Raw genomic sequence first — 14,679 nt, forward strand, 5'->3', positions numbered from 1 at the left:
AAAATGAAAGCCACTTCACTGACAACATTCTTAAGAAAGAATTCATTCATCTTAGAAAAGCATACCAAGGATTCTTCCCTTCAATATAAGAATTGTACTTAATGTCTCATAAATTTCAGGACTCATAAGGAACATATCCTAAGCTCAGGAGTTTTTGAAACTTGAACTTCTTAAACAAGATTTGTCTCTTCTAAAAAGAGCACAGTCTCTAAAGCAGAGTACCAAAATTGAAAGAAGCCTTAGTATTGCTATGAACTTCCAAAACATTTTAAAAGTTACACCACCAGAACTACTAACTTCTCTCAGGAAAAAATACTTTCAACTGAACCAACAATGCGAGAAGCTCAGTTATACCATGAAAGACAAGATGCTAAGAAATAACACAACAGACACCAATTGAGCAAAAGCCACACAGACACCAGGACAACTGATGAGTGCATCTGTGAAATCTTTCTATACAAATCCTGATTGTTGAACAGATCAAATCTTACACTCCAGTCAAGCCTGCAACAGGCACTGGTGTCCTGTTCTGATACAAGACAGAATATTCCCTGGTAGGGAAATTAGAGTTCTACATGCATGCACACACACACTCATCACACCCCACAAACACTTACAGGTTTTATTTTATCTTTTCTTGGTCCAAGTAGGAAAAAGTGCACCAAGGTCCATCAAATTACAAAATTACATTAGACTGTCCTAACTACACTACATCAATCAACAGGAGAGGTAATCTGCAGGTCACATATCTGAAAGCATTTCTGACTAGCAGCAGGTTCTCAGATCAAAGCAAGTGTCTCGGGATGGATGACTTTTTGATGACAAGTTACTTTCAACTACTAACCTTTTTGGTTCAAGTTTAGCAGCAACTAGTCTTGCTCCCAGAGCTTCATTCTCCACAACATGGTAATAAATTTTTATGTCAACATGGTTGAAAATATAAAAGGTATCCTTTTCATGAAATTCTGACTGCAATGAAAAAAGGTTATATTAAACAATCAAAAAATATAGACATCACAAAGCCTTAGACAGAAGTCTGCATAACAGAATTTTAGACTGCATATAGTTTTTTCTGTCAAGAAGTTCTAAAATATGAATGTGAGATACTGGAAATTATAAAGACAGTAAGTGCCTTCTTGCATTAAAAACATAAGTTAGAAAAGTTAATGCTAAGAACAGTCTAGTAAAATTGAAAAGTAGAAAAATCAATTTAAATATTTAATATATATATTTATTAATTAATTTAACTAAAAATGTCCTATTTTATTTAAGTAGCAACCTGAATAGATAACTAAGGGACAAGTTTTGTTATTAGAAGCATTTCAAAAGCATCAGCTATTTTAAAACAAAGAGTCTATTTTTCAGAAATTAAACAGAACCTCCCAAGATGATGCAAATAAATGCTCTCTGTGGCAGAACAACCTTTGAAATCAAAGATGCACAGGGATGAACAGCAAGCAGCAGCCAAGAATGCTGAATGCAAACCTCAGGTGAAGGGAAACATCACCTTGGAATTTAGTTAGTTTAAGAGGTTGTTAAACTCACAAGTAATTTAACAGTTATGTCTACTGAATTTCAGTTAGAACCTCTAAAGTGTTCTATCCCCACCTTTTCTATAGAGCAGCCCCACTTATAAGAATAGTTACATAAATGGAATGTTCTTCTACAGTACATCAGTTATTTATTCAAAGGTTATTTTCCTTTAATTAAAAACAAGCCTTAAAATAAGATTAAAATAATATTGCCAGATTACATATTTGATTGTAAATGCATCCATTCACATGGAGACCCTGAAACCAACTCATTATGGAGGCAATTAAACAAAATTGGCAACCACAGAAATTGTTTTCTTTGGTAAGATCGATTAAATAAAACCAACCACTCTGAAAAACCCCAAAAACCTATCCCAAGTTCTCAGTGACCTTGCCATGGAAGAGGTCTGTGGTAGTCAAAGACTTCCTGGACTTTCTTATCTCCACCATATCAGTGCACTTACCTGGATCTCCACCATATCAGTGCACTTATCTGGATCTCCACTATATGATCTATCACAAGAGAATCTTTTTCCATCAGCTCCCAGTTTTAGGAAAAGCAAACCTTCCAAAAGTACGCAGAGGTACAAACACACCTATGCAAATCTGCTTCCATGAAAACACTTCTATCCCACAAAAATGTCAAGCCTTCAAACATTTCCATTTCTTAGGCAATGAAGGATGACCTTCACCCTCCACATGTACTGAATGTTATGCATGTTCACCCCCTGATCTTTTAGAGCTCTTCTGTACTATGCAGCATAAGAGACAAGGTTCTTAGGCTTATATCAGGCTTTCAAATTGAGGTACTTGCAGAGACCAAAACACTCACCTATCTTTAGGCAACACGTGTTCTTAAAATAGCAAGGACTCACCACAGAAACATGACACAGGAGAAATGCTGGTCTCTAAATTAGTAAGAAGTAATATATAAAAAAAATATATATAATTGCATAAACATACATTAATAACACAGGCATCTTTTGGACGGCCATCTTCTGTAATGTAACAGCCAATAGGAAAACCAGGATTACAGAACCTCTGGCCATCTTCCACATCGTAACACCATGTCACAGGCATGTTGTCCACAATCCTGCAAATGACAGAGTGACACTTCACCATTTTTCAAAATACACAGTGTAATGGAAACAAAACCAAATTAACATTAATCTACTTTGCTATATTCGTTACTGGAATATTAACCACAAGAATAATACTACCCATGGAATTGCACTGATTGCCAATCCAAGTTCCAAATGAGTTACAAGCATGGAGCTCTTCAACTGAAATCACTCTGTTCATGGCACTGCTTCATGAAGTCCCCATGCAAAAACAGCCCAAAGCCAAAAACTCACCCAGTCCAAATTTGTAACAATTTAACTTATTATTTTGTCTTTAAATAATGGCCAAAATAATCAAATTTGCTGAACCAGCTAAAATTGACAATTTCAAGTTTAAGACAAAACAAAAATTTTTTTTAAAAGCCTACATCACAAATTATTAATTCTCCAGCTTCCTCATTGCAAAATACATTTTTCATAGCACTCTTAAAGCTTTTTTTTTTTTGCTATTTAAGTGAATTCCTAATCATTAACCTCATTTATAGCTACCAAAGAGTATGCAACATTTTAATTAGATGATTTGCATTACCAAAAAATTGTAAGCCATCAAACAACTGTTTTTGTAAGAACTCCCATGTCTGAGAGAGCCAGTTCCAGCTGGCTCCAACAGACTCCCTGCTGGCCAAGGCCAGAGGAGAACCTCTGGGAAACAGATTAGAAAAGGGAGAAAAAACTCTTCACAACAGCATCTGCAGCTGGAGAGAGGAGTGGGAATATGTACAACTCTGCAGACACCAAGGTCAGTGGAGAAGGATGGGGGAGAAATGCTCCCAGCACAGAAGCAGAGATTCCCCAGCAGCCTGTGGTGCAGCCCATGGTGAGTCAGGCTGTCCCCTTGCAGCCCAAGGAGGACCACAGGGCAGCAGATATCTGCTTGCAGCCCATGGAGGACCACAGGGCAGCAGATATCTGCTTGCAGCCCAAGGAGGACCACAGGGCAGCAGATATCTGCTTGCAGCCCAAGGAGGACCACAGGGCAGCAGATATCTGCTTGCAGCCCAAGGAGGACCACAGGGCAGCAGATATCTGCTTGCAGCCCAAGGAGGACCACAGGGCAGCAGATATCTGCTTGCAGCCCAAGGAGGACCACAGGGCAGCAGATATCTGCTTGCAGCCCAAGGAGGACCACAGGGCAGCAGATATCTGCTTGCAGCCCAAGGAGGACCACAGGGCAGCAGATATCTGCTTGCAGCCCAAGGAGGACCACAGGGCAGCAGATATCTGCTTGCAGCCCAAGGAGGACCACAGGGCAGCAAATATCTGCTTGCAGCCCATGGAGGACCACAGGGCAGCAGATATCTGCTTGCAGCCCATGGAGGACCCCACATCAGAGCAGGTGGATGTGCCCTGAAGAAGGCTGTGATCCCATGGGAAACCCACAGTGGAACAGGCTCCTGACAGGACCTGTGGCCCCATGGAAAGATGAGGCCACTCTGCAGCAGGTTTGCCAGGACCTGTGAATCCATGGGAAACCCACACCTGGAGCAGCCTCTTCTTAAAGGACTGCATCCCATGGAAGGAACCCCCACTGGAGCAGTTCCTGAAGAGCTGCAGCCCATGGGAAGGACTTGCACTGGGGAAGTTCATTAAAAACTCTTCCATGGGAGCAACCCCACACTGGAGCAAGGCCAGGGTGTGGAGAGTCCTGGTCCTGAGGATGAAGGAGTGGCAGAGACAACGTGTGATGAACTGACCACAATCCCCATTCCCTGCGCCTCTGTGCAAAGGAGGTGGTGAAAACTGGAAGTGGAGTTGAGCCTGGGAAGAAGAGAGTGGTGGGGAGAAGGAGTTTTAAGCTTTGGGTTTATTTCCCATTACCCTTCTCTCATTTGGCTGCTAATAAATTAAACTAAATTCCTCAGTTTGAGTCAGTTTTGCCCAAGACAGTAGTTGATGAGTGGTCTCTCCCTACCCTTATCTCGACCTTTTTGCTACATTTTCCCTCCCCTGTCCACTTGAGGAGGGAAGTGACAAAGCAGCTTTGGTGGGCACCTGGTGTCCAGCCAGGCTCAACCCACCCCACAGCTGGACTCAATGATTTTAGAGGTCTTTTCCAACTCAATCAATTCTGTGCTTGTATATTTGAAATTTTATCTTCATAATGTATGCTAGAGAGATTGCTTGCTTTTGTTAGTGTTTTCATCTCCTAATCAAAACAAAGCAACATTAACATATTGCAAGTAAGTTTTGTTTGGATAAAGACTTTCCTTTGCATCTATGCAGCAAAGCCATCCTGAGCTGCCTTCAAGCAGCAGCAGCAATGCCAGAGCAAATTGGTAGTTTAAGAAGCAAATCATTTTTCACAGTTAATCTTCAAATTTAAAATGACTTGAAGAGATTATACATGTGGAGCAAATATGCTATTCAACAGTGTTCTTATATGTCTCTCAAGAACATCTGGTGATGAACAGTCAGCCAAGATATCAGTATAGCTGTTGAGTCCAATTCAGTATGTCAATTCCTAATCTTATTAAGTGGCTTTTGAAACCTTAGAAGTATTTTGCACCATCTGTGTTCCCCAGGAATTTCATGATAAATTGAAGCTGGATAATAACCCTCTACTGAATCCTACTTATGCTACCTTGTTCATCCCTGTACAACATACCTCTGTACCATACTCCTGGAGCACGCATCATTAATCACAAAATCCAGCCACGGCCACTTTGTGAAGCTGTGGCTAAGGAGGACTAACAGACATAACCAGGGATTTTTCACTGGTCCCTAAGTTTTAGGGCAGTGGGCAGAGAAAAAAAATATAGTAAAAATGCAATTAAAAGAATTAAGAAATAACCTAAATTTCAAGGGAAGTTTTCACACGGAAAAACAGAATTATATCTTACTTAAACCTCTACTTGAATACACTAAGTATATTTTTTTAACAATTTATATTTTTTAAACAATTTAATCTACAGGGAAAAAAACCCCAAACCAGTCTGAAGTACTTTTTTGTATGATTAATTTTACACAGCTCTGTTTCAGCTTCTATCAGCTTAAGTTATGGGTTTCCTAAAAAAAAAAAAATTATCTTCTTTCAAGCTTCGTAGTCTTGGGAAGCTATTTTTAAATTACACACCAAAACATACACAACCTTTTATAGCTGAGTCTTTTATGCCAGACTCACATGCATTACTGAAATTCAAAGTGGTGCAAATATTACAAACATATGCAGTATTTAAGAGGAATATAATCAAGTCCAGCATGTTTGAAGCTCCACTTCTTTTAGCATTAGGCATACACACTTCAAATCCCTGCAAAAGTAGCTGTACATTTCAGAGTTTCTTTATGGCCTCCTTGTTCACCTACCTGAACATATGACTCTTGCCTGTGAACCCTTCTGACATAACCTATCAAATTCCTACTACACTCAATTTCAAGAGGCTCCCAGAACATTTACATCAGTGAACCACAGTTTATCCCCACAAAGGGATTTCCCATATCAGTTCTTGAGAGCAGTAGAAAATGTACTTGTTGCCTTTCCAGCTGTTTCAAAATTGAAGGAATGGAACGTAGCATTACAGAAAAACAGTTAATGACAGTGGCAACATTCAACCTGCATTTTTACTTAAATACCCAAAAAGTTTAAATCCAAATAGATGAAGACATTTGTTCCCACAAAGCAGGAGGCCCATATTTGGAATTAGAGCATACCTATGAGTGACATCAATTAATGATGCTCATGCCTTCCTTGCTAAGACATGCCTCAGGAACTCATGCCCAAGTTGTTCCTTCTATTCTTGCACCTGAAAGCTGCTGTTGGCAGAGCCTGCCAACATGTAAAGCACTAAATAAACACTGATAACATGGCTGGGACATTTCCAGTGTCAAGACTGAGCCTGCTGATAAACATTTCACAGCTCTTGGATGTGGGTGCAGTGTTGGGAAACTGAATATCTGCCTGAGATTCAGCACACTCATTCAGCCTTGCACCACCCTTAATGCCCATCAAACGAGGATTCAATGTTTGAGCTCAAACAGAGCTCCAAGGTCAATCAGATGGTTACAGAGAGGCCCCAGAGAATAGGAAAGGACCAAGCCTTTATGCATTCCTCAAAATTACTTATTTAATTAGTTTTCATTGGCCACCTTTCCCTTTCACATCCATAGAAGAGAAACAAACATTGCATAAAAGTCTTTCAGAACTGTTGATCCTGTCTCCTGGACACAGCATTTGAAGGCAAGTGCGAGGGCTCTCAAGGAAAACAAAGACAACATAGCAACAGAATAAAGGCCCTGTAAGACTCTTCTCAAGCTAAGGCAGGACTAACTTCTATATTTACAGGTGAAAAAAAGCAGCAGTATTTTACAGTAAGCACAAAGCTTTGTGTTTAGAAACAGATTCATTTCCATTGCTCTTGATGCCTATCCTTCAAGTGCTGGAATTTTTTTTAGGAAGATAGCAAACAATATGACATTTTATGCAAAAACAGAAGAGGAAGATATTAAGCGCACGTATCTAGTGTTCCATCTGTGTTAACTTGAAAATACAAAAGTATAAACTAAATTATCACCAACATACTACACTAACCAATCTATGAATTTTAGACTTACCAACTTACCAGTGATGTTGATAATTCAGTAGCATACTTTTTTTCAAAAAGTCTAATTTCTGTTTGTCTTCTGGCTTTGTGGTATCATATGTTTTTGTACAAACAGATTTACATGTCTCCTTCTTGTTGAATGTGAACTAAGAAAAATGAAAGACTCATGAGCAAAAAGGTTGTAACAAACTGTCTTATTTCAGTACATAACAATTTATCCTATACATTTCATTGCCTATACTATTATAATGAAAACACCTAAAAAATTACTGAGACTAGGTACATCAACCCTCCAGAGGAGGTTTTTATATTGGTGTGTGCTCTAAACCCCTCCCTGTAGGAGCCCTACAGGAAGGGCTCCTTGTTACTAACTAGCACACATTTTCTGCCATGATTGACCAGATAAGTCATTTGACCTCTCAGCAGCCATGCTGTCACAGGCAGCTTCAACTGGTAACTTTCTCTCCTACTACCTCTGTAGAAGAGAATGTGAGAGCTTCAGTCAGCAGGAAAGACCAGCAAGCTAACACCATTTATAATTCATCTGTTTTATGGCTGCAATATTTTCAGATCTGGTTCTAAGAAACAGGAGTGCTGAGCAGCAATAATCAGGTTTTGTCAGATCCCAAAGAGAGAAGATAACCTGCAGAGCATTTCAGGGTACAGCCCCACAATGCAGAGCATTGCAAGTTACAATTACGTTAAACTGACAGATTTTTATCATGTGGAATTTCAGATGCTGAAGTTTCTCAGATAAAGCCCTTGTGAAAATCATCTTCAAGATTCTGATCTCCTTTGGTTACATTTGAATGCACACATTACTGTCAGAGAACCAACCCTGTAAGGAGACGGTTCTATCCTCTCCCCAAACAAGACTTGGCCAAGGTTTTCAGATGGACGCTTCTTTCCTTCTGCTTGACAAAAATCAAACCTAAATTAGAGAAAATATACAAAAATGAATAAAATATTCTCAGCTGCAAATAATGTTCCCAAATCAACATGTTCATCACAAGCGAAGGAGCTATACAGCTTTCCCTGTAGACAACAGTTTCTTCATATAACCTGTGAAGTGTGAAAATCACTATCCTGGTTTGAGAAGAAACCAGGTGAAACAGAACCAACATTGAAGTCTCTTCATCAGCTATTTCAGAACATTGTAGCACAAGTTTCTTTGAGTAATTGAAGTTTCCTATTTGAACAGGGATTCTAGACAAGAATTAAATCTTCATCTAGAGTTTAATAATGACTCTCAGAAAAAAGCATGCAGGCCAGATTCCGGAATTTGAGGGAAAATAAAAATAAAAAAGACAGAGACAGCTCCTTTACAACAAACACTATTAAACAGGTTATTACAGTTTTATTCACCAACACATTTAATAGCACATCCTCCACGTTTTTCCAGTCTGTTTTTAAAAATAGCACATTCGTGTTCTTTAAAGTGTAGACATAACTGGTGCTTAAGCTCTTCAATATTAACAGTTAAAATATTCTTTATAGCAAAAACTTTACATAGTTGTACCAGACACTGATACATTTTGTGCACTCCTATGATGTGTACAAAGAAAACATTTAACACCTCATTAAGATAATTGATGGGATGTTCGCACCTCATTACCACTTTAACTCATCTGGCATCGGCTACTAAAGACAGAGGCAATACTTTGATCTACAGTGACAACTGATGCAGTAAAGTATCATATATTTATACACACATATTTTAACCTTCAGTTACACCACAACAGCGATTCAACCTGCATGACGGCCTATAAATCCATGCACTGAAGTTATGAGCAGAAAACAGACAAAGGAAGTAATGTAGGCATCCATCTGCTCACTGAAAATTCTGTTATTTGTAAACTTAGGTTAGCAAAATAAATCGCCATGCCTCGGTGGCACACTGCTGTAAGTAGTAGATAATACTATAAGGTAAATTAAATCCATCTTTTTGGAAAAACTGACAATTAAAATAGTACAAACGGTGTAATATACTTACGCAGTGTATTCATAGGGGAGGACAGACTCTACTGAGTCAAGCCTGTTCACAAACAGCTCGATTCCAGACTGAAAGAGCAGAGATAACCAGCAGTTACATTAAAGCACTCCTTCAATTCCCAAGGATATATAAAAATAGATTTGTTTGAATAAGGTTAAGGAAAGCTGAAAATGCAAGATTTGTGTAATGGTACATCTTGATGTGTGATGAACTGTATCTGCTGGGAGCACAAGTAAGGCACTATCTAACCATCACAAAAGCAGTGACCATATGACAAAAACACTTAAAGGCTAACATAACCACTCCAACTACAAGATAGCAGGAAATCATGCACAAAAATAATATCATTAGCACAGCTGCCAGTGTTTGAGTTTAATGTACCAAGTTAGAGTCATATTAGTCATCACCACAACTTTTGTGTAATAGAAGTCTTAAAAGAACATGAAGGAAAGTGCAGATGAGACCAGTACTTCTTCCTGTAATTAAGGATGCTCCACAATTTTATATGTGTAGTAACTATAAACTGAACTACGATAATTTCAACAATGCATTCAGACTGATACATTTTAAGTTTCAACAGAATCTCTTTACAAAGAGAAGGCAAGGATACCCACATTTACCTTCCTATGGAAGTTTTTCACTAACTCTATCAACTCGAGTAAGAACCTGAAATTCAGTCTACTGTGGTTTCAGACTAGTTTAATCTATATACATTAATTACAGATGGGCTACTCCACTTGTATTGAAAGGGAGAGGACTCTCACTCTACCCTCTTGGTCTCAAAATCCCTTCCATTATTCTAGTCTTGCAGTTCCAATAAATTTCAAATGTTTGCTGTACACTGCTTTTGGCAGTTATCTGCTTGTACAGTAAATCAATCTAATGGGCTTAAACAGCAAAAGACTTAAACAAAAAAATTTTGAAGAGCAGTTCTTAGTATCATAGCAGGCTGTCCTCACTTCAGCTGGGACAGAATTTACTTCTTAGTAGCTGGCACATTGCTGTGTTTTGTATTCAATGAGTGAATAATGTGATAACACATTGAAGTTTTAGTTGTGGCTAGGTAGTGCTTACCCTGAGTCAAGGACTTTTCAGTTTCCCATGCTCTGCCAGCACAGAGGTGCACAAAAAGCTGGAAGGGAACGGGGCCAAGAGAAGCCGACCTGAACTGGCCAAGGGGCCACTCCATACCATGGAACGCCACACTCAGAATATAAACTGGGAGAGTTGGCTGGAAGGGGACAATCACTGCTCTGAGATGGGCTGGGCATCCATCAGTGGGTGGTGACCAATTGTACTGTGCAACTTGTTTTGCCTGGGTTTCGTGCTCGCCTCTCTCTCTCTCCTTTTCATTAAAATTATTGTTATTGTTAGTGTCATTAGTAGTAGGAGTATTTTTTTTCTGATTAAACTGTTCTTATTTCAACCCACAAGTTACTTTTCCCCCTATTTCTCCTCACCATCTCACTGGGGTCAGCAGGGAACAAACAGCTGTGTGGTTCTTAGTTGCCAGCTAGGGTTAAACCACAACACAAACTGAGCTGTCTTACTGTGTAATCAGACAAAAGCTGAAGAGCAAAGCAAAGGTGAATGCCCTCAAGAACAAACCCTCTCCCTTTCAACAGCAAGCCATCTATTTTCTTACCAACAGAAGAGCATTTCCTCCCTATGAAAATTCACTCAAGTTTAGCCAAACCAAGAAATTCTGGAGGGAAAAAAAAAAGCCAGAAATGTTCACATGTATCTGTAGCTCAGATACTTCAGTTGGGTACCGTGTTTTACTGATATGACTTAGCTGTCCATGTGCAAGTCAGGATGCAGTCCTGGGAGACACAGGAAGTTCTGTGAGCTGTTAGGATGACCCACTAAGTAAAGACACACCTTCAGGCTCATCTTTCCCCTGCCCTAAGCCATGCAGACCTGCTGCTCACCTCTGGGTAGTCTATGCTTGCCATAACTCTGTAAGTCACTTCAACTCCCAAACACAACAGGAAACTAGACTGGCAAAAAGTGGGATAGTTTCCTGCCATGTTAAGCTCAAAACCACAACAAGTAACACAGCTGAGTGAATGCAGAGGACAGGAACACATTGCCCAGGGGAAGGCAGCAATGAAATCTCTCACTCTCAGCAGCAGGGAATTAGACTGCCTCAGCTGGCCACAGAACCGTGGCCTTAAATTAGCTACTTGCATCGGAGGAGATTTACTGAATGCTGCAATTTTTCCTAAGAATTACATGCATGATTGCAGATCAGCATATTTGATAAACCATTTCCCATACAACACCAAACCCTTTTTGGAACAATCAGGATTTTTTAAAACTGAGTAAGGATTCTTAATCTTTAGGCAAGAATTACTATTTAAGTAATGGATCTGCATAGATCCCATTCAATTTCTGATGGTATTCTAACCAAAACCAGAAGAAACAGCCAAACTGAGTTTGCCCAAGCAGATTAGCAGGAAACTTGGAGATAGGGGGAAAGCCACAGGTCTCACTGTTCTTAGCTACATGCCCCATTAACAACATCTCATCCCACCTCACCAACACAGGACAGGAGATCACAGGGATCATAACAAACAAATAGTAGGTATTGAGATCTGGCATGTGGATTGAAATCCTCAGGCAGAGGAAAATGCACTATTACTGACATTGTAATTAACAGTGAGAACTGCAAGAAACCTGTGAGAAATGAAGCCTGTCCAAGGAAGCTTAATTTTATCCACTTACATAAATGTGATACAGCAATAATCCAATCATATATTGTTTCTTCCTACCAGGAACCAGAGTACATTCAGCTGCAGACTACATGGAGACAATTAGATGTGAAGAGTGCTTTAGACTTCTCCATATGCCTACGTCTAATATGGAAATTGCAAAGAGGTGGCTAATTGCAGAAAGATTTTTTGCACTACTACAGCTGTCAAGGTGTTCAGCTGCCTGCTGGTGGTACATTTAAAGTACCCAAGCACCTCATGTCACACTTATTAAATGGTAAAATCTCAGGAGAAGACAAACATTTTGTACGTGTTTTATGAGGAATAAAACTGCAGAGATATCTGAGAAAGATCACCTCGTAAGTGTCTCAGATTGGTTACAAAATATAGTAGGCTATGAAGTCCACCTGACTTTAAAAAATAAATCTGCCTTCTACAAGCTTAAAACAGGAATAATCCAAACATTGTAATGTTTTTCAGGGATGTTGTGAAAAAACACAAACTGCAGCTTGAAAGCTTTAGCCTATATTTCAAAAAACCCATTCCTTAAGAGGGTGGTGCAGCACTCTAACAGGTCACCCAGGGAGGAGATGGCTACATGCTTGGATGTTTCCAAAGCTTGCTTAAACAAAGGTAGAGCTGAGTTGATCTAGTGTTGACAAGAGTGGTGCTTTCTGTCCTCTCATGCTCCATACTCGTGAGGCTTGCAGTATGTGACCTGTTGAGGTCACTTCAAACACCATTTCTGTAGTCCTATAAAAGAATGCCCACGGGACATTTTACTACTGCAACTGAACTGCCTTCATTGTGTACTTGGTTTATTCCCAGCTCGGCTGATTCAGGACAGCAGAAGGATAAAGTCAGCACATGGTATATACCAAAAGCATACAGTTTTAAGCAGGCTCTTATTCTGAAGAATTATGAACCAGTGTTTCATGCAATGCAGAAGCTGAGAGCTCAGAAAGTGCAAGACAGCTGCTTTCTACAGTAGTAAGACCATAGATCATAAAATTGATTAGTCTTGAACTTTCTCATTCAAGTATTAAAGCATAGTCTGCTGTAATTTCCATCACAGCAGCAGGAAACAACTTCAAAATGCGCCCCAAAGGAGCAAAGATGATTTTTCATCAGAGGAGATTTACATGAATGCTCCCCACCAATATCCTTACAAATGAGTTACTTGGTTATGCAAACTTTGCTTGTCCCTTCTGCAGACATGAAGGTAAGTTTAAGCTTCACTTGACATTCCGGGCCCTGGCAGCCCCTACACTTCAGGTTCCTGCAGCCAGGAAGACACAGCAAAGAAAATGTTACGGGATGTTTACTTTGATATCTGCTCCAGCCACCAGCTGCTCGCTCCTGCCAAGAATCACACACACACACCCCTCGGCATGACCTGTCACTGCCATCCTTACTTGCTGCAGCTTTCCTGCAGGGATTTGAAAGGACACAGGAGAAAACCGGCCGGAGCTTCCTACATTCCTACTTCCCCGACGTGGCCGTAACTCACAGGATGAGCCGACAGCTCTCTCCTTCCCTCGGAGGGATCGTGGTCATCCAGCCAGGCCGGAGCTGAGCCAGGCAAGCACCTCTGCCATTCCCCTGGGTCCTCTGTCTCATCAATTTCCTTTTCAAGGAGCAATGGTCATAAACTAAATTACAAGAACTTTCACCTCCACACGAAGAGGAACTTGTTTACGATGAGGGTGACAGAGCACTGGAACAGGCTGCCCAGGCGGTCACGGAGTCTCCCCCTCTGGAGACATTCAGACGCGCTCCTGTGTCACCTACTCCCGGTGACCCTGCCTTGGCAGGGGGGCTGGACCGGGTGTCTCCAGAGGTCCCTTCCAACCCTAACAATTCTGGGAGCAACTTGAGCACAGCGGGAACGGAACCACGCTCGGGGCCCCGGCAGCCACAGCCCCGGTACGGCACGGCGAGGGGGCTCCAACCCCTCCGGACAAACTCCACCAAGCAGCCCCGCGGCAGGGGGACAACACCCAGGCCGCGCCGCACCCGGGCGGCCTCAGGGGCCTCCCCTCAGCGCCCCCCGGGCTCACCTTGCACTCGGGCTTCTCCTTGCCGGCCTCGCAGAAGTTGACGGGCGCCAGGCCCGGCAGGTAGAAGGCGGCGGCGGGCGCGGTGGCCGCCGCCAGCGCGGCAGCGATGAGGAGAAGCCGCCGCAGAGCCATGTCCGGCCGTGGGACCACGGGGCAGGGGCCGGCGGGGCCGGGGTCGCTGGGCGGCAGCGGGGTCGCGGCTCCTTCTCTCGCCCCCCGCGCGCGCCCTGACGCGGCCGCGCCGCTTCCGGCTCCCCCCTCGCGCGCGCGCGCGACACGTCGTCACCCGCCGCGCGCGGGGCCGCCAGACCGAGCGCCGAGGGGGGGGGCGGGGCCGGCGCGCGCGTTCGCTTCCGGGGTGTCTCGCGCCCCCGTTACCACGGCAGCGCGGCCCCGCCCCGCCCCGAGCGGCTCGCGCAGCGGGCGGGCGGGCGGGAATGAGGGGAGCCCGGCTAGCGGGCAGGGCGGTGAGCCTGCCCTGCTCTTCAGGTCTGGGCTCCTCCGTACGAGAGAGATGGGAGCTCCTGGAGTGGGTCCAGCGCGGGGGGAGACAAAGATGATCCAGGAGCTGGAACATCTCTCCTCTTACCAGGACAGGCTAAGAGAGCTGGGCCTGCTCAGCCTCGGGAGGAGACAGCTGAGACGGGACCTCGTCCATGTTTATCAGTGTCGAAGGGAGGGTGCCAAAGGAAGGAGCCAGGCCCTGCTCGGTGGTGCCGAG

General features: G+C 42.4%; 1 protein-coding gene across 1 annotated transcript in view; it reads right to left on the reverse strand.

The window, feature by feature from the left end:
* Positions 1 to 14,299, reverse strand: part of TM9SF2 (transmembrane 9 superfamily member 2) — a 28,442-nt gene extending 14,143 nt beyond the window's left edge. The window contains exons 1-6 of the mRNA XM_071430909.1: positions 13,959 to 14,299; positions 9,185 to 9,252; positions 8,029 to 8,122; positions 7,210 to 7,337; positions 2,496 to 2,625; positions 845 to 969 (exon numbers count right to left, since the gene is read on the reverse strand). Of these exons, the coding sequence (XP_071287010.1) occupies positions 845 to 969; positions 2,496 to 2,625; positions 7,210 to 7,337; positions 8,029 to 8,122; positions 9,185 to 9,252; positions 13,959 to 14,090 (677 nt within the window). The 5' untranslated portion in view covers positions 14,091 to 14,299. The remainder of the gene's footprint in view (positions 1 to 844; positions 970 to 2,495; positions 2,626 to 7,209; positions 7,338 to 8,028; positions 8,123 to 9,184; positions 9,253 to 13,958) is intronic.
* Between the last annotated feature and the right edge of the window lie 380 nt (positions 14,300 to 14,679).

This window comes from Agelaius tricolor, unplaced genomic scaffold, assembly GCF_023055355.1.
Source record: "Agelaius tricolor isolate 1412-34295 unplaced genomic scaffold, bAgeTri1.0.p SCAF_7, whole genome shotgun sequence".
Taxonomy (NCBI): domain Eukaryota; kingdom Metazoa; phylum Chordata; class Aves; order Passeriformes; family Icteridae; genus Agelaius; species Agelaius tricolor.